The following is a 20354-nucleotide window of genomic DNA, read 5'->3' as shown; positions in this document are numbered from 1 at the left end:
CAGCTATTTGTGCGCAAAGGTCGCAAAGCGCATGATCAACTACAGGATGGACAAATATTCTCACAACAGCTGTTGGCAGCTATAGAGAAGAATAGGGAGAGCCTGCCGATGATGCGAGTCACCCACTGTGATCGTAGGGCATCCGTATTCAGTATGGAGGAGGTGGGTCCCATGGAGGGATGGTGCCAGACTTCATATCGCGTTTGTCTTAATGCGCGTATATGCGACTGTGGATTATTCCAGTATTTGCATTACCCCTGTCGACACGCACTTGCGGCATGTGCAACTGCAAGCATCGAATGGGGGAACCTAGTCGACCCCGTGTATAAGATGGCTTCTGTATTCAAGGTTTATGAGATGGAGTTTCTGCCGATACCAGACGAAAAGATGTGGCCTACAGGGTATGGTGCACGACTGAAGCCCAACCCCATCATGCAACAGAAGGCAATGGGGAGACCAGTCTCTACTCAGTTGCAGAACGAGATGGATGTTGTGGAGCGTACTGAGAAGAGATGCGGTCTCTGTCGAAGAGAGGGACGCACTAGACAAGGATGTACCAACACTCTACAATCGGATCCGTGATGAGCTACTGTTTATGGTTTAGGTTTCAATATGTTTGCTCTAAGATGGTCTAGTGAATGTATGTTTTATGTTTTATATATTGCGGAATATATGTTTCGGTATGTTTTATATATGTGAAATTTATTTTCTTTTGTCGTCTTGCTTTTGTACCAAGTGTTCGTATTAACATAAAAGATCTGAACTACTTAAAAAGTATAACATTACATGGTAATACTACATAATATTTAATGATACAAAAAATTCCTGACTTCTCACAAATTAGTCATATGTCCTACCAATAATCTAAGCACATAATATATAGTGATACATAAAAGAATCACATGGTAATATCACATAAACTATGACTTAACTACTCATGACGGCTGCCAGGATTGTCCAAGTGGTGTCCCATCCCACATCCAAGAGAACGTGTCGTGCTGGTCGAGGATGAACAGCTGGGTGGCTCGCAGTGGGAGGTATCCGATGTGCTGGATGTGATGGTGGCACTGCTCCATGCATGTATGGTGGAGGTGGAAGCGATACTGATCCAATCATGGGTGGATGTGGTGGTAGTGGTGGCGTTTGGTAATACGATGACGGTGCTGACCCATACTGATGCGATGGTGGTGGTGGAGTCCATTGATGTGATGATGGCATCTGATCACATGTTGAACGAGTTTGTCTCTATCCCAAACCATGGTCAGTGTGTGTGCTGCTGAACCCCTGGACCTGTCGATGAGCTAGGTAGGTCGGTATGGTCTTTTCGAGTCCGATAATGATCTACGTACTGATCGATCACATCCCCAGATGAACCCACAATTTGGAACATGTCATCGATATTTATCTCAACGCTTGAGTGAATGTCAAACTCAGTCTGGTCCTAGGAAACTCCATCATCCTGGAGATGAGCAGTGCTGGAGCTACCTGGGATGAAGGTCCTGGCCATGTCCGCCTCATGCCTAGCGAAGAATCCTGGGGAGGGAATCTCTGCATGTGTATCTTCCGTATGATCCTCTGGTATATCCTCCTACTGTGCATACTCAGCCTCCTTGTTTGACAGCTTGATCAACTCCGTCAGCCCATTGATTATCTCCCTCAGCCCGCCTGAAGCGCTGATGCTTGCTGACACCATGTGAGGTACTTGATAAACCACTATTTTATGATTTATCTTGTGCTCAATTAAGTAGTTTTTATCAATTCTTCACCTACTTATTCATATAATTTGCATGGTTTTACAATTCCTTCCTTATTCTGTGATATATGTGAAAACATGTTTCCTATGCCGTAAAAATGTTAATTTTAATTATCCTTTATTACCATTCGATGCCGTGATCTGTGTGTTGAGTATTTCAGGCTTTATAGGGCAGAAATGGCTTAGAGGACAGAAAGGAAACATGCAAAAGTGGAAGGAATGCACAAAATAGAGTTTTGAAGAAAATGGCAGCGACGCGCACGCATGGACGACGCGCACGCATGCCTAGCGTAGAGCACGAGCGACGCGTACGTGTGACAAGGAAAATCTCCAAATGACGTGCACGCGTGACAGACGCCATGTGCAGAAAGTTGCAGAAGTCGCCCCCAGCAATTTTTGGGCTCCTTTTTGGCCCAAATCCAAGCCCAGAAACACAGAATAGAGGCTAGAGAATGAGGGAATCAAATCATCCATGAATCATTCATTCATTATTGAGAATTTTGAGGTTTTAGATGTAGTTTTAGAGAGAGAGAGAGAGAGAGAGGCTCTCTCCTCTCTCTTAGGTTTTAGGATTTAGGATTTCTCTTAGTTTTAGGATTATTTCTCCTCAATTCCAGGTTTAATGTTCCTTTAAATTTAATTTCTCTTTTACTTATTCTATTACTTTAGTTTGTTTATTTTCTCAATGTTGATTTATGAACTCCATGTTAGAATTGATTTTCTTATTTAATACAAATTGAGGTATTTCAGAATTATGATTGCTTTCTTCTATTTATATTATTGATGCTTTTAATTTAATTTAGATTTTCCCCCCTTTGCTTTGGTTAAGTAATTGGTGACACTTGAGTTATCAAACTCAGCTGTTGATTGAAAATTGGAATTTACTGATTGATTTGGATCCCTCTAAAGCTAGTCTTTCCATAGGAGTTGACTAGGACTTGAGGAATCAAATTAATTTGTCCATTTGACTTTCCTTTATTTAGTAAGGGTTAACTAAGTGGGAGCAATAAACAATTTTCATCACACTTGATAAGGATAACTAGGATGGGATTTCCAGTTCTTATACCTTGCAATGGTTTTCATGATAATTAATTTACTTTCTTGTCAATTTATTTCCTGTTCCCTATTTCAAAAACCCAAAAATATATCTTTTTCCATAACCAATAATAAATCATACTTCCCTGCAATTTCTTGAGAGACGACCCGAGATTTAAATACTTCGGTTATAAATTTTATTAGGTTTTGTTACTTGTGACAACTAAACTTTTGTATGAGAGAATTCTCTGTTGGTTTAGAAACTATACTTACAACGAGCTTTTATTTGTGAATTTCTAGACCACACAAAAGTCGTCTCGTCAAAATGACACCGTTGCCGGGGAATCACAATTGTGTCCCTTATTATTGGTTATTGTAAATACTTTCTTTTTATGTTTATTTGTTTATTGGTTCCAATGTTGTTGTAAGGAATGGAAGCTATAACAGGAACATGCATCAAGGTCAAAACAATCAAAGATGGAAGGAGCCACGAGGATCTGATCAACCCTTCCGGCAACAACACCTTCCAAAGTACCTTGGACGACGACCATCCTACAATGCATGCCAAGACAATAGTTATGGTGGACCTTTTCGTGACAACCAACCTCCACCAGTTTACTATGGTCAAGAGCCATTCCGAGGTGCACCAAGATGATAGATATGGTGGACTCCCTTGTGGTTACCAGCAAGCCCCATCATATGCCTATGAACCACCTCCTCAACATAGTTTTGAACCACCATACTCACAAGCCACCTACAACCATTCACCTCCACATAACCCTAACCCGTACCCGCCCTAATTCCAATCCAATTACTCCCAAGAACCCCCACTTCCATATGCACCATATCCATGTCCATCGAACTGAGAATCACAGGATCATCTCAAGAAAACAGTGGATAAATTTCATGCAACCCTTCATCAATTGGAGCAAGCGATAAATCGATTAGCCCCCAGTACGAAGGAGACACTAGAAGCCTTGGTGGACAGTAAGGAGCATGAATTTGTACTGGAACAAGTGGAGGAAGCTGGAATTATCGAAGAAGAAGAATTGGTTGAAGACTTAGGAGATGCTGAACCTCCATGGGAATCAAGAGTCGTAGAGAATTCCGCCAAGAAAATTGCAACTGATGCCAAAGAGGATAGTGCACAACCCCCAAGGCATATATCTTATGAAGAATTGGACGGAACAGATCAAGAAGCAAGTTTCCTTGGTAATGATGATCACGAATCAAGCTCCCCTAGTGATGAACTTGCATCCACAATTGAATTCTTTGAGATTGAAGAATCTTCCCCAAGTGAGTATGAATATGATGTGGAGGTAGTCTTTTCTCAACCTCCAACTTATGACTTGAGTGATGAGGAAAAAATCGAAGACTTTGATCAAGACGTGGTTGCAGTTGAAGAGGTTTGTAAGGAAGTGGAATTATTCACAGAAGGTTACAAGGAAGTGGAGCTTGAAAGACCACTGGAAACACCTCTCCCGAGGCCATTATCACCCAATACAAACTTCAAGTAGGTAAAATCCTTAGCCTTTATCTTTACCTTTCCACTTGAATATGGTTTGCTTGAAACCAATGGCCAGCTTAGAGCTCTTTGTGGTTTTAAGAGTAAGAGGGAGATGGTTAGTAATAGAAGTTGGCATCCAAGATTCAATATGGTTCCACGCTCCAAATGGAAGTGCAAGGATTGGTATAGAGCTCAATTGTATGGGTCTGAGAAGCTGTTTGGATGCTTCAGTGAGATTTCGGATTGCTTACCACTCGGTTGGAACAAAGATGGTCGACAAGAAGACGGGTACAAAAGCAAGGTTTGGGATCCTGGAATTCATTCTGATAATCAACACCCCTGGGGCCTGAAAACCTGCTTTAACTTGCTTGAAGGCTTTACGTGCCTAGTTTGGAACCCCAAAGGCTATTGGAATTATAAACGTTGGTGGAGATTTCTGGATGAGTTCAAGCACAAGCCACCATAAGAAGGAGCTCATCAAATGTCCAACTTAAGGACTTTAACTAAAAGTGCTAGGTGGGAGACAACCCACCATGGTATGATCATTCCTTTTCAATTTTAATTTTATTTTGTTTTGTTTGTTTTTTGTTTATTTTATTTTATTTTCCCTAGTATCATTCATAACATCCGCATCAGCATCTGCATTTTGCATTCTGCATATTCTTTAAAAAAAAGCTCACACCACGCGTGCGTGTAGGCCACGCGTGGGCGTCAATCACAGATCGGCGTCTCCATCCAATGCCCAGAAAGTTGGGCTGGAATCGTGCGGCTGGTGTGCGATGAGCACCAATTGGCCACGCGTGCGCGTCAATGACGCGTACGCGTCAATTTCATTTACACACACCACGCATGGGCGTAAGCGAGGCGTACGCGTCGCATGAAAATTTTTGCCCCCTTAATTAAAACAGAAAGTTGCGCCAAAACGATGCTGGATTCGTGCGTTTAGCACAATTCTGGTCGACGCGTACACGTGTCTCACGCGTACACGTCATTTTCATTATCCCCTATTTACGCATTCGCGTCAATGACACTTCCGTGTCATTTCAATTTTACCTCATCCACGTGCACGCGTGACCCACGCGTACGCGTGGATTTAAATTCCCTAATCCCTCCTGACGCGAAAACCCTAGCCCCAGCGTCACTTCCCCCCCAATGTTCCACCTCCATTCTTCTCTCTTCCCTCTAACCTCCCACTGCCACCAGCCACCACCACCGCCATCACCACCGCACTGCCCCGTCACTGACCCCCAAACCCGCCGCCGTTCACCCCACCCTCACCCCTCCTTCTTCTCCTCTTCTCCTTCTCCTTCCACCTCTCGAACCCCCACTGCCCCCTGCCCCGTCGCCGAACCAGCCCGCTGCGCTGCCACCGTCGATGACCCTTAACCGAACTGCCCTCACTCCCCCCTCTTCCCCCTTCTCTTCCTCTTTCCCCCCTACTCCCCTAATTCGCCCCCTGCCCCACCGTGACGCCACCGTACCCCTCCTCCCCCTTTCTTTCTTTTCTTCTCCCCCTACTTCTACCTCTCACTTTTTTGCAACACCCCTGCTTCTACCCGGACCACCGCGGACATTCCAGTGCCGCCGTGCCGCCCACCAGCACCGCCGTACACCCACCTCTCCCTTCATTTTCCAGCTCTATCGCTGCGCCCCCCAGGTTTCACTGCACTTTAATTTCTTTTCCAAGTCAAGTTAGTTAGTTTGCATATTTCAATTTTGTTCAATTTAGGCTAGTTAGATATGCATGTTTGTAGTCGATTCTAGGTGGTTAGGTAGCTAGGATGTGGTTAGAGGATTCTAGGTCTGATAAGTGCTCTGTACATACTGTTTGAATTTTCTGCTTTTCACTATTGGTTGGCTGTTGATGTTGCTATTCATTGCTATTCCATTACTGTTCGATACTATTTTGTTTCATCGGATATTAATTGATTGCGCCCAATACTGATATAAATTCATAAACATTAGCAAGTTTGTTGCAAATTACTTTTTCCTTATTGATTCAGTAAGTTTAATACATTGCATCCATATCTTAAATTGTTGCGGGCTTTCTGAATTTGCTGAGGCCAGGCTAATTGCATATACTTGCTTCTTGTTGTTTTGAATTGGCTACATTGCTTATTGCATATGCTTGCCAGTTTGGTATTACTTGTTCTCAGATTCATATTAGCTACTACTTGGATTATTATGCTGTTTGATTTTTCGAAAACGTTCCTTTTACTGCCGGAATGCTGCCCAATTTTTCTCAGAAACAGTTTTACTTAATTGCCATTCATGACTTGCCTTTGGTACTTTTTCGTTGTACTTTAATTGGTTTAAATCAAAGTCACCTCATGACATGCTGGGCTAGCATTCACTATCTCTTTTGGTTCATTTCCAACTTCAATTGCATTATTAATGATTCATAATCCTTTTCATGCTTCTTTTATTTTCATGTTTATCATCAATAATCTACATTATCTGCTTGAATGTGAGTTGTTTGTTCTTCAAGTTGTGCATTTCTGTTAGCTAGGAACCATAGTACCATGCCACTAACTTTAACTTCCCTTATTAACTATTGACTTCATTGACTTTCTAACTCCGTTCTTAGTTTTACACTAACTACTTTCAACCCCTTTCAAGGCATGTTTATTGTTGTTTCCTGACAAACAAGCATTCTGCATCTCATAGTTTTTGGATTATGATTTTTAATTGAATTCTTTGAATTTTATCTTGCATACAGTCCAACATTCTATACCTTTCTGACTCACTTCATGCTTTAGATTTTATTCCTATTTTTCCTATCTATGCTTATATTGCTTGAATCCTATTTGCCTTCCTATTTTTCTGCTTTAGTTTGATAAATTATACCCTAAATTTTTTGTTTTTCAGGACGTCTGACCCAAAAGAAAAGGGCAAGGCTAAGGCCACTACGGGTAAAAGGAAAAGAGGCCAAACCTCTATGGCTCTGACAGATATATTACATTATGATTCCTGGCGTGAGGAGAACTTCACTCCGCAAGAAAAAGCAGATCAATTAGTGCCTGCGACTGATCCAATAAAGTTTGCAAATCGCTATTGTGAACTGAAATATGAAGTCTTTGGGACTAAGAGGCACTTGTACTTGGAAAAGACCCTCAGAATTCCACCTGAATTACAACAGTACACCACAGAGCAAATAAAACAGAGAGGCTGGTTCTTTCTGGAAAGGAATTTAATTGAGGTTAATGCATCCTGGGTCAGGAAATTCTACTACAACTATTATAAGACAACCCTGGATGCAGTACAGCTCGGAGGAAAGCAAATTTTAGTTACTGAGGAGGCCATTGAAGATATCCTCCATTTCCAGCCTAAGTCAGATGAACCAGATGATTACCAAAAGGCTGAGGAATCTATGAGGTTCATGAGCTTTGATTGGGAGGCAGTAAAGCGCACCATAGCCATTGATCCTGCTGTTCCATGGGTTATGGGTAAGTCGACAGTAAATCCTAACGGCATCAAGATCATTTATCTGAATGATGAGGCTCGGCTATGGCAACAAATTTTAAGCAACTATGTGATGCTGAGCACTCACGAGACTGAGGTGCCAGCTGCCATGATTACTCTTATCTGGTGCGTGATGGAAGGTAAGGACTTGTACCTTCCCCAATTTATACGTCAGTACATGTCCAGGGTTCATGTCCGAGGCATTCTGCCCTTCCCATATCTAATTACCCAGTTGGGCCGCCGAGCTGAGGTACCCTGGGAGCCTGAAGATGAGTAGCCACCAGCCACCGACTGCAAGAAGATTATCCCACATGGTAGGAAGTTCGAGGCTCTGGGTTACAGACCGCCCTCTCTTACTGCCTCCACTGATGCAGCCACATTCTCTGTTGCCCCTTCTGCACCTACTGCACCACCCACACCCACAGCACCCTCACCTGCTTCCTAGCCCATCTACCACCTCGTGCACCGACTATTTGAGCGCCTAGATCGGATGGAGCGTCGCAGTAAGCGACGCTATGAGCATTTGAAGTTGATGATCCGGTCAGGCCACACTGACATCCCTTCCGAGCCTGACACACCATCGGAGCCATCTGAGGAGGAGGCGGATGAGCATGAGGAGGATGCACGAGCAGAGGCTGAGCAGGCAGGACCTGAGCAGGCTGCACCCGAGCATGAGGAGCCCCAGCAGATACAGCCAGCAGATCCCCAAGCACCCACACAGATTGCAGCACCACAGGCCACCACAGAGACAGCAGCAGCACATCCTTCCGGAGATGACAACCCTTCACACTCAGCCTGATTGAGCATCGAGGACGATGCTATTATATAAGTGGGGGGAGGTCGCCATCTCTGGCGAATGATGTTTTGGTGAACTACTTTCAGACCCTTTTTATCCTATTTTATTTTATTTTCTGTATTTTTATTTTATTTTATTATCTTATTTTCTTTCCAGTACTTGCACATTTTTTTACTGTACTTTTGTCTATTTCTACTTTGTTACATTTTGCACTTTAGGCTGTATATGCCTTAGATATTTAGCTTGATTGGCACTCTTAGCTTATTAGTTGTGATATAGAAAATATGGATTATTTAGTTTAGTTTATCCTTTTAGCATATGATAATTTGGTTTAATTGAAAATAAAGAGTAAACTACAAATTTTTAATCACAACAATCCACTTAGTATATATATAGATATATAATAATAAATGTTGGTAAATTGACGACATTTTTTTTCAAGAAATGTATTTATTTCTTTACAAAAGCCATTCAAGGATTCACATTGATTGAGTTAGAACTCTTTATTCTTACTTGCATGACATACATAACTGATATATAGTTTTTGAGCCTAAGAACACACAACCTTTGAGATTTGAGTTTAATTGCATGGTTACATTATTTAACCATAGTTTTCATTCTTGTGTGTTTCCTTCTCTATAATTGCAGACTTTACTTTGTTCTATTCTATATGTCCAATATAGAATGTAGTTACATGCTAGCATATGATTGAGGCTATGTTTATTTAAAAGCTCACTTATCCCAAACAAGCCACCCTTTTATGTCACCCTTGTTAGCCACCTTGAGCCTTTTAATCCCCTTCTGTTCTATAACCACATCACTAGCCTTAAGCAGAAAAATAAATTAAATACCCCAAATTGAATCTTTGGTTAGCTTAAGATAGAGATTGTGTATTCACTAAGTGTGGGAAAACTGTGGGAACAATGGTTGATAGGAAAAGATTAAATTGACAAAATACTTGGAATTTGGGTGCATGCTTATGTGAAACTTAAATAATTAAAATACCATGTGCATTGATATTTTATGTTTATGTTTAAAAAAAATCCCTTTAAGTAAATAAATAAATAAGGGGACAAAATTACCCCAATAATGAGTTTAGTAAAAAAATCAATGCACATAGGATAAAATTAAAAATAATTTAGTACATGAGTATGTGATGCAAAAGTGGGAAAATTGGGTAGCTAGGCATAATTTAAGAATAGTATAAGAGTATGTATATGTTAGGTGAGATCTTAGACTAATCAAGGATTCAATTTATAGCTCACTTGGCCATATATATACCCTCACCTTTGCCTTAACCCCATTACAACCTTGAAACAACCTCATGATGTTTGCATGTATACATTAGATATTTGTTGATTGGTTAGATGAAGAACAAAGTTTTAGAAAGCATTACTAGAGAAGAGTAGAGTGATTAACCCCAAACACTGAGTGATTAGAGTGTATATACAAATCCAGTGAAGGTTCAATAGCTCATTTCCATATATCCATGTTTAATCATTGTTATTCTTGCAAGTTTGTGAACTCTTCTGATTAACTCAACTCAATTGTGAATGTGTCTTAACTTGATTTAGCCTTGGTTGTGCATATATGATTCCTTGAAAAATTTGACTCAATTTAACCATATGTAAGCTTTATATATCTAGGTGGATAATAATTAGAATTACATGATTCATTTAGGTAGCTTGCATTTAGAATAGATTGCATTGCATAAGATTCCACCATTCTACCTTCACTCTTTTTCAGTTTCTCTTGAATTTAGCATGAGGAAATGCTAATGTTTAAGGTGGGGAGGTTGATAAACCACTATTTTATGATTTATCTTGTGCTCAATTAAGTGATTTTTATCAATTCTTCACCCACTTATTCATATAATTTGTATGGTTTTACAATTCCTTCCTTATTCTGTGATATATGCGAAAACATGTTTCCTATGCCTTAAAAATGTTAATTTTAATTATCCTTTATTACCATTCGACGCTATGATCTGTGTGTTGAGTATTTTCAGACTTTATATGGCAGAAATGGCTTAGAGGACAGAAAGAAAACATGCAAAAGTGGAAGGAACGCACAAAATGGAGTTTTGAAGAAAATGGTAGCGACGCACACGCATGGACGACGCGGACGCATGCCTAGCGCAGAGCACGAGTGACGCGTATGCGTGATTGACGCGTACGCATGACAAGAAAAATCTTCAAATGATGTGCATGCGTGACCTACGCGTACGCGCGACAGATGCCACGTACAGAAAGTTACAGAAGTCGCCCCCAGCGATTTCTGGGCTCCTTTTCAGCCCAAATCCAAGCCCAGAAACACAGAATAGAGGCTGGAGAATGAGGGAATCAAATCATCCATGAATCATTCATTCATTATTGAGAATTTTGAGGTTTTAGATGTAGTTTTAGAGAGAGAGAGAGAGGCTTTCTCCTCTCTCTTAGGTTTTAGGATTTAGGATTTCTCTTAGTTTTAGGATTGTTTCTCCTCAATTCCAGGTTCAATGTTCCTTTAAATTTAATTTCTCTTCTACTTTTATTTATTCTATTACTTTTGTTTGTTTATTTTCTCAATATTGATTTATGAACTCCATGTTAGAATTGATTTTCTTATTTAATACAAATTGAGGTATTTCAGAATTATGATTGCTTTCTTCTATTTATGTTATTGATGCTTTTAATTTAATTTAGATTTTCCCCCTTTGCTTTGGTTAAGTAATTAGTGACACTTGAGTTATCAAACTCAGCTGTTGATTGAAAATTGGAATTTACTGATTGATTTGGATCCCTCTAAAGCTAGTCTTTCCATAGGAGTTGACTAGGACTTGAGGAATCAAATTAATTTGTCCATTTGACTTTCCTTTATTTAGTAAGGGTTAACTAAGTGGGAGCGATAAACAATTTTCATCACACTTGATAAGGATAACTAGGATGGGATTTCCAGTTCTTATACCTTGCAATGGTTTTCATGATAATTAATTTACTTTCTTGTCAATTTATTTCCTGTTCCCTATTTCAAAAACCCAAAAATATATCTTTTTCCATAACCAATAATAAATCATACTTCCCTGCAATTTCTTGAGAGACGACCCGAGATTTAAATACTTCGGTTATAAATTTTATTGGGTTTTGTTACTTGTGACAACCAAACTTTTGTATGAGAGGATTCTCTGTTGGTTTAGAAACTATACTTACAACGAGCTTTTATTTGCGAATTTCTAGACCACACAAAAGTTGCCTCGTCAGTACTCATATATCGGATGAGGATCAGGGTGGCCATCGATGGTCACCAAGTGTTGTAGCTGGTAACGTCCCCTAAACAAGTTGTACCAATCACGGTGCACGTCAAGCGACCAGGCATCATCTCCCCTCGTTGTCTTGAATAGAAACTTATCGACGTTCACCGTATCTGCTAGCCTGTGCTACTGCTCCCCGAGCGGCCTCTTCACTCTATCAACATGATGAAACTCTACAAAGTAAAAGTAGACGAGGGGGACAACAACCCTCCAAGTATAAATCTCTCCTTCATTAGTAAGTCAATAAGGTGCAATCTGATGTAACTGGAGATCCTCACATGGTGTCCATCAAAACTAGACAAATCGCATTAAAGTACAATATTCAAGAACGAATCACCAATGCATGAAATAAAGTAAAAAAACAAAACATGTCGTACCTGATCAAAAGTGAAGCCATCGATGCGGCAACATAAAGTCTGGATCCTACCATCGTGATGATCCCTACTTTGTTGTCCTAGTCCTGCCAACCTACACACAATAAAAAAATTAACAACAGAAATTAGTTAACTACAATAATTGACTCGTATCCACTTTGTATAAGTTGTTACATTAAAATTTTAACAATAACTACATACCTAGCTGCAAATGGGAACCTAATGACGTCATATCCCGGCAGACAAAATGATGAGAACCTATGGTAGATCCAAGAAGCAACAAGTGGCATGCACCCAACAATGTCAGTCACATCACGCCTAATAGTGGTGCAGAGTGAGTGGTACGTGTGTGCAAGTAGTGTAGACCCCCAAGGCAACTAGCTGCAACGATGAAAATCCACCAGCAATGGTAGCCATCTCAAAGGAACAAGTGTAGCAAACTTGTTCGTGAAAAGAAACCCCCGATCAGCATCATCAAGTAGCACCTGGCGTGAAAAGAAACCCTTTTCTCAGCTAGGTCATCCTTAAACCAAAAACCTGCTTCCCTCCCTCTGGCTGTGGTAGCAGCCTGACGCCAAGTAAATCCTCAACCCACTCCCATGGGGGAGTCCATGGTATTGTTGGAAGTCTTTAGTACAACCCCTAATTGGCTCACCCTCAGTGTGTAGACCAAGATGGTAGGCAACATCTTGAAGCATAATGATGACCTCACCCAATAGAAGGTGGAAGTTGTAGGTACGGTCTTAGGCCTCCATCGCTCGACAAATGCAGAGATTAAGGAATTGTCAAATATAAAATTTCTCAACTCTACTGCATGTCCATATCCCACATCCCTGATATAAGGCAATAGGCAGTCTAGCGGGGGGAAACCCAAGGTCACACGACGTAGCAACAATAACCAAGATCTCTGCAATAGTCACAATATTTACTCTCGCAAATTAATCTCGTCTGAACCATTAATTATGTTTAATAATGATTAAATATTGTAAACCAAGTACATAATACCATTAATAAAAATATTATATTCTATACAAATATAATTTTCATCTCTAATATTCACAATATTAAATAAAAAGGACAATCAAACAAGATTTAAAAAATAATTCATTTATATGTGCACTATTCTAAACTGATTGGTAATATTCTAAATGACTTCAATCCAATGATAAGTTTTAGCAAAAAAATCTCATCGAGCAAATATTTTATTTAAATAATATATTTATCTAAAATAATAATATATTAATTTAGGTTTAGATATTTTATTTATTTAACTTAGGTTAAAATTAATTATAAAAATATTAAAACATACTATACCTACCTAAGTTAATATAGAACTTCTAACTTATCCTACTCAAAGTACCTAACACATTAACTAAATTAATAAAACCTAAACACCTAAACTAATTATTTACTGAAAATAAAAGAAGAAAAAAAACTAACCTCAAAATCCAAAGCTCCAACTATGTGCCAAGTCGCATTTTGTTTGTTGATGTCTCCGTCACGAACATATTGCCGGGGGGCCATTTGTACTTCAATACCCAAGATATGATTATTTTTTAATTCCCCCCTCAATTCTGTTAGGTAGACAATGAAGATTGTGAACAAGGAATTGCAATCTTAGCACACCGAAGGTTAAAAAAAACCCAAATTACCTAACAAAAAAATCCTATTCTACATTCAAAAACTTTAACCATCCACAACATTCCCGTTACTGCCCCACCAGCTTCTCTCCCAACCCCTCTTGTACCCGTCACTATTTCACCCTACCATCCCCCCTCACCAGTGTCGATCTCCTTCACCAGACGCCATCGTCGCTACCGAGGCTCTTCTTGCAGTCACTGCTTCGCTCACCAACCACCTTTACTGGTATCACACTCTCCATCACCGGGCACTCTTATTGCCGCACTCTTTCTTCTCGTTGTTGCTGCTTCACACACCAGCTACCATCACCAATGTCGCACTCTCCCTCACCGAACACCCTCGTTGCCACACTCCTTCTTCTCGCCATCGCTGCTTCACATACTAGCAACCATCATTGGCGTCGGTACACCACCATCACCGCCAATTACATCGACGTCATTGACACGGTAACATGCAGATTCTTCAGTAACATCATTTGACTCTAATAGGATAGTTTGATAGATAGGGTTTTATTTTTTAAATGGATGTGTATGCAATGGTTGAGTTAATAGATTTTTTTCTTCCTGTAGTTTTATATATTTGAATAATTTGACTTTCTGGAATGAAAATAACTAAACATCCACATAAGAATGAAAATAATCATCCGCATATCTAGTGAATTGAACATCCGGTATATTTTAATTGTATCTACTTAAATCTAATCCAATCAACTAAATATTCACTTAAGAATGAAAATAACTGTCCGCATACTTAATAAAATGAACATCCGACATATTATGGATTGATCACAACTTCTAACATGCGCATTAAATTTCTCATTCATTAAATCCAAAAAGATGAATTTTTGTTGAAAAAACTAATTTTGTAATGGTTTCAGAATTGTTTTACCATTGAAGGGTCAAATAGTGCATGTTGCTTCTCATTTCAGAAGAAATTCCTTTTGATTGAAGAATTCCTCACCTAAATATGCTATGCAATTATTTTGTTTGATCTTTAATTTATAAATTTTTCACATGTAAAACTATCAGTATTTCCCTGTTCTAAATAAATACAAGCATGTTCTATTGTGCTTTTACTCAGACAGTTACATGCTATCTTATTGTTGTTATTTTCCTAGTGTAGTTGGGTATTTTGAACACATTCAAGCTATGGATCTTTTCTCTGCGCTTGCTTATCCTCTATATGTTGTAGCTTCTGTAGATTGGTATGTTTAAGTTTTTATGTTACTCAAATTATGTTTGCACTTCCTTACTAACTTGTTGTATTAATTTTTATCTATTTGGTGTATGATTTATGGATCATCAAATGTGTTCTTTGATTATTAACTCAAGTGAAAAGCCTATTGTTAAGAGAGGTGAGGAATTATTAAAGAAGGCCAGTGGTGCTAATTTAGATGATTTAAATCTGATCAACAGATTATTTTTACTATTCAATGGTATGGTTTGTAAACTTTAGTCTACACATAAGAATATTTATTTCTGTCAAAATATCGAATTGAAATATTTTAATTTCTTTTTTCTTATATTTGTTCTTGATTTTATGTATATATGTAAAAGATAACCATATTATAAAAACTTAGTAAACCTCTTTGTATGCATTATTATATTGTAACAAATTTATGTCTCTTTAGTTTTTTCTTTAGTATTGGTGTATGATTGAGACTAATTGCAAGTACTTCTGGAGCTGAAAATATTGACTTAAAATCAAGAGTCAGTCTGACAAGTCCTGCTTTAAAGGCAAAATTAATTTCATCTTTTTGTAATTGTTGTTTCTCTAAAACCATTACTGAATTGTGATGATTACTTTAGTCACTCAGTTTTCATTAATAAAATGAGGTGGTATTTGTTACCTTATTGAAAGTAACATTATACTTATTGTATGAATTATTTGTTGATGTTACTGTTCTCTTTGATTTCATCGAACTATTCTTATATTCAACTAGAATAATTTGAATTTCATAAATCATGAGTTTGATGATAGCTAAACTCATGAATGGAACATCAAAGTGGATGTTGGTTTTATAAATTAGTGAATGTTAATTTTGGTTTGAATAATTTAATTATAGCATATGTCTTAGTAGTTGCCTAATAATTGACAAGGATGTTGAGATCGAATCCAATTAACTAAACATCCACTTAAGAATGAAAATAACCATCCGTATACCTAGTGAATTGAACATCTGGTATATTTTAATTGTATCTACTTAAATCCAATCCAATCAACTAAATATCCACTTAAGAATAAAAATAACCGTCCGTATACCTAATAAAATAAACATTCAGCATACTATAGATTGACCACAACTTTTAACATGCATATTAGATTTCTCATTCATGTAGATAATTTATTTGGTGCATTAAATCTAATCCAATCAACTAAACATTCACTTAAGAATAAAAATAACCGTTTGCATACCTAATAAGATGAATATCCAGCATATTATAGGTTGACCACAACTTCTAATATGTAAAATGATTTTTTTTAAAAATATATTATTATAACTATTAACCTTTCATCGGAATTGTTATGAACAAATGGTATATATCTAGAAGAGTTTACAAGTCAAGTTTTGTATACATCTAAATTCGATTACATTAGAGAAGGTATCCACTTTTAGGAAAAGGTCATAACAAAGATTAGTCAACTGAAACTCAAAAATTATGTTTACACGCTCATCCAACAAATGATATAATTAAATTTTCTATAGGTAAAAATTTCAGTGTATGTATGCGCGAACATCATGACTGATGGAAAGAGCTTACTCCTTGTTCATGATGAATAACTCAGAAGAAACATCCCAAAACCTGTGAAAAAAATATTCGATAACTAAAAAAATGAAAATCTGAAAATTTTATAAAAAAATATCTATCTACACAAAATAAACATCCAGAAAGTCAATTAAATCTTCTAATTTTGCACTCTCAATTAAATCCAGAATTTTTTATTTTTCAAAAATTATATTTAGAAGTAAAAACAAACAAAATATGGGCAACGAGAAGAATGAATTAACTCGCATAGAAACATCTCAACACGACAACATTTTCAGGTTGAGACAACATTTAAAAAATATTGCCTAAAGGCTGACAAAAAGTTACTTTTGATCTATGGCAACACTTTTGGACCTAAGGCAACATTTTTTGGGAGAGTTGCAGATGCAGCCGTTGCCTTAGATGAAGGCAACATTTTTTTGCTTCAAAAGCAATGCTTTTGAGGGCAACACCTGATAAGTGTTGCCTTTAGTTGTTTTTCAACAACACTTCAAAGGTGTGTTTGAGACAACACTTTTGCAGTATTGTCTTTTCTCATATTTTGGCCACTATTAAAAAGTGTTGCCTATTTGCAATAAAATACAACTCTTTTACGTGTTGCTTATAAGTTGGAATTTGCAATTCTTTGAAGTGTTGCCTATTAGTTTTGAATATGCAACCCTTTAAAGCATTGCCTTTTCTTTTGGATATGCAACCTATACAAGTGTTGTCTTTTCTTTTGGATATGCAACTTATACAAGTGTTACTTTTTCTTTTGAATATGCAACCATATCAGTGTTGTCTAATATTCAAAATATGCAACTAATAAAAGGGTTGCCTTTTGGCAAAAATAAAAGTTACTTTTGAAATAAAAATACAAAAAAAAAATTTTTTTTGTTCATACGTATATAATTATTTTAATTAATAAATAAATTTGTGCACAAAATGAAAAAATTTATAAGAGACAAAATAACTAATAATAAAATTATAATTAAAATAGATATTAAAATGTTCAATTAGTCTTTCAAATACATATTCATCAATAATTCTCAACAAAACAATAAAATTCTTGTCTAACAATAATTGTCATAACAAAATAGTAATTAATATTTGTCAAAAAATGTTAATCTGTTTGCATATTTTATATCCATGCTTGACTTGTCCCATATGCTAAATCTGCAAATAATACACAACAAAAAAATAAGCAACTTATCATTAAAACTGAAAAACATTAATTTACCACTGTCTACCTAAAAATAATCTAAAAACATTCTGTAAGACAGCCTAAAGTTCAACAGATTAATGATGGGATTAACTTCTTACTAATTTACCACTACTGCCGACAACTCCCTTGACAATTTCTGCCATTCCTGCGAATGAAATAGCAGTTACTAGGGTCTGTTGCAGTGACAACACGCATCACTCCCCAACATATCCACATTATTTCAGCAATGAGGAAAAAATTTTCTTCCTCACAGTAGCACAACACTAAAAAAAGTAATTAAAAAGAAAAAAAGATGAGTGATTAAAAATTAGCAAGAGTGTATTGTAGAAGCCACCATGAAGTAAGATGGCAGAAGACAGAGAAAGCAAAGGCCAAAAATGTTGATAGTCCATTCCAATAAATGATAAATCACAAAAATTACTACAAATTTTTTGGTTATACCTGGTCATCATTTTGGATCACGAGTTGATGAGGAAGGACGATCGTTGCCATTCGGACATTGTATTCTATTTATATCATGTGTTTATTCCTTGGCTCGTAATAAAGACAGTGCTTCATCAATATTTATGCAAAGAGAACTCTATTGCAAGAGAAACTTCACAAGATCCTCCAAACTTTGGACTCTATCTTTTGTCTCATGAAGTTCAGTTTTCATTGAACTTATTGTCTCTGCATGTTGTTGCTTAATTTTAGCAATCTCCCGTTTTTTTTTTTTTTTTTGCAGAGATATTTTTGTGTTTGAACTCCCATAACATCGAACTCTTCCTGGTTGTTCTTTGCCAAATACTGCAGTAAATGCTTTCTCGGGAGTGTCTCCAGCTTCTTGGTGGCCCTTAAGTTTATCCTATTAAAAAAATAATACTGTAAATTAAGGCAGTTCTACTTCAGATCGATTTGTAAATTAAGGCAGTTCTACTTCAACTTATTATGACTTACAATAACAACTTGTGTTCCTAAATCAAGCTCTTTTCCTTTTCGTCCAGTTCGAGTTGCAATAAACACATCAACTTGTGATGGGTCTTCTTTGTTCTCATTCATTTCACACTACAAGTAAAAGGGAAGAGTATTAAAAATGGCAAAAAATAATATTTATCTAGTTTTAAGATGGTCATTATACAACAAGAAAAAATTTATAAAAAATCAAAATTATTACCATTTCATTACGCACTCTTACAAAACTTATAGGTCCCATTCGATGTTGATGTTGTTGCTTTTTACGATTTTCAGAATTTACACGAGATAGAGCCTATACCCAACAAAATTAAAGGGAGTTATATGTAATAAACCGTACATATTATGGCAACATATTTTAAGAGATTAATAATGCATGCTCACCTGCAGAGTAAAGGCCTCTAGAGGTATTGGATCAATAGTTATTACCAAATACACATCATTATTAATCTCTTTTCCTCCATTCCTGGCACTGCCACTGCACCATCGATCAGATTCATAGAACTTTATTAATCCACCATATAGGACAAGACAGACTAATATTTACCTTTCTTGTTGGAGGAAGGAAAATATAAATTCGAATGCATCTTCGGCAAGTGTTACGCCTAACTCTTGCTAGAGCTTCCTTCTGAAAATTCAATCATACATATGCATAAAACAATAATAGTAATATTTTTATTTTTCTACTGAAACCAAAATAAATTGCCGCTAAAAGTGATTTCATATAACAATGTCTCCTAGGCTTTAAGTTAGTAGGCAGAGACACGCAAATTATTATATATCTAATAAATATATATATAATTGAATGAATTAGGTACCTGGCAGTTGTAAGAGGTGAATGAGGAGATATTATTATTGCAGCAGTGGAGGCGTCCCACAGGCCTTGGAAGTGATGATGGCGTTGGAATAGGAGCAACTGTTGCGTCTTCTCAGCAAAAAACCACACATGAACACTACCACGCCCTTCAACATCATCATGCCCATAATCCCCACTACCCCCTCCGCATAATAAATAAATAGTATGGTTACCTGTGTAGATATATTCACAAGAGGAGAGGGGTTGCTTACCTGTGTAGCTGCCTCTTCTTCTCTGCTCCACACTTTCAATATCTGATTTATGGCAACATGTTTCATTCTCGTGCTTTTTCCAATATAGGATGCAGTCATGTGGGCATGCATCAATTTTTTATAATCAAGACCTAAATCTCTCACCATAGCCTTGGCTTTGTTGAAAGAAGAAGGGAGATTCAAGTTAGGAATAGCCTCTTTCAACAACTCTGAGGGAAGTGAACGAGACATTGCTCCATCCATGTAGACACTTCAACAAGTATAGTCAGATGGTGAAAGATAACGTAGAAAATCCCTTACAGCCAGGATATAGTTCCTTGCTAGCCTCGTCAACCAAATTATAGAACTTCTTTGCATCTTCGTTCATACCTTCCTTTTCTCCCTCAACATCTGCCACATTCCTAAACCTTTCGTCTAGCAAACCTTCAATGTCATCGCATGAATAAATCTCATCGGTATCACCAGTATCGACATCCATACCAATTATACTTTTCCCATTATTAACC

General features: G+C 37.5%; 1 protein-coding gene across 1 annotated transcript; it reads right to left on the bottom strand.

Annotated features, from left to right (window-relative positions):
* Nucleotides 1–18409: 18409 nt before the first annotated feature.
* Nucleotides 18410–20091, bottom strand: LOC148568732 (uncharacterized). Its single transcript, XM_088484761.1, has 5 exons — nucleotides 19849–20091; nucleotides 19165–19284; nucleotides 18983–19075; nucleotides 18766–18873; nucleotides 18410–18673 (listed from the first exon to the last, which is right to left on the bottom strand). The coding sequence occupies exons 1-5, from the start codon at nucleotides 20089–20091 to the stop codon at nucleotides 18410–18412; spliced, it is 828 nt and encodes a 275-aa protein (XP_088340887.1).
* Between the last annotated feature and the right edge of the window lie 263 nt (nucleotides 20092–20354).

This window comes from Arachis ipaensis, chromosome B4 (genome assembly GCF_059453495.1).
Source record: "Arachis ipaensis isolate K30076 ecotype BB chromosome B4, ASM5945349v1, whole genome shotgun sequence".
NCBI lineage: Eukaryota > Viridiplantae > Streptophyta > Magnoliopsida > Fabales > Fabaceae > Arachis > Arachis ipaensis.
The sequence above is the reverse complement of the archived record's forward strand: the minus strand, read 5'-3'. Positions and strand labels throughout refer to the sequence as shown.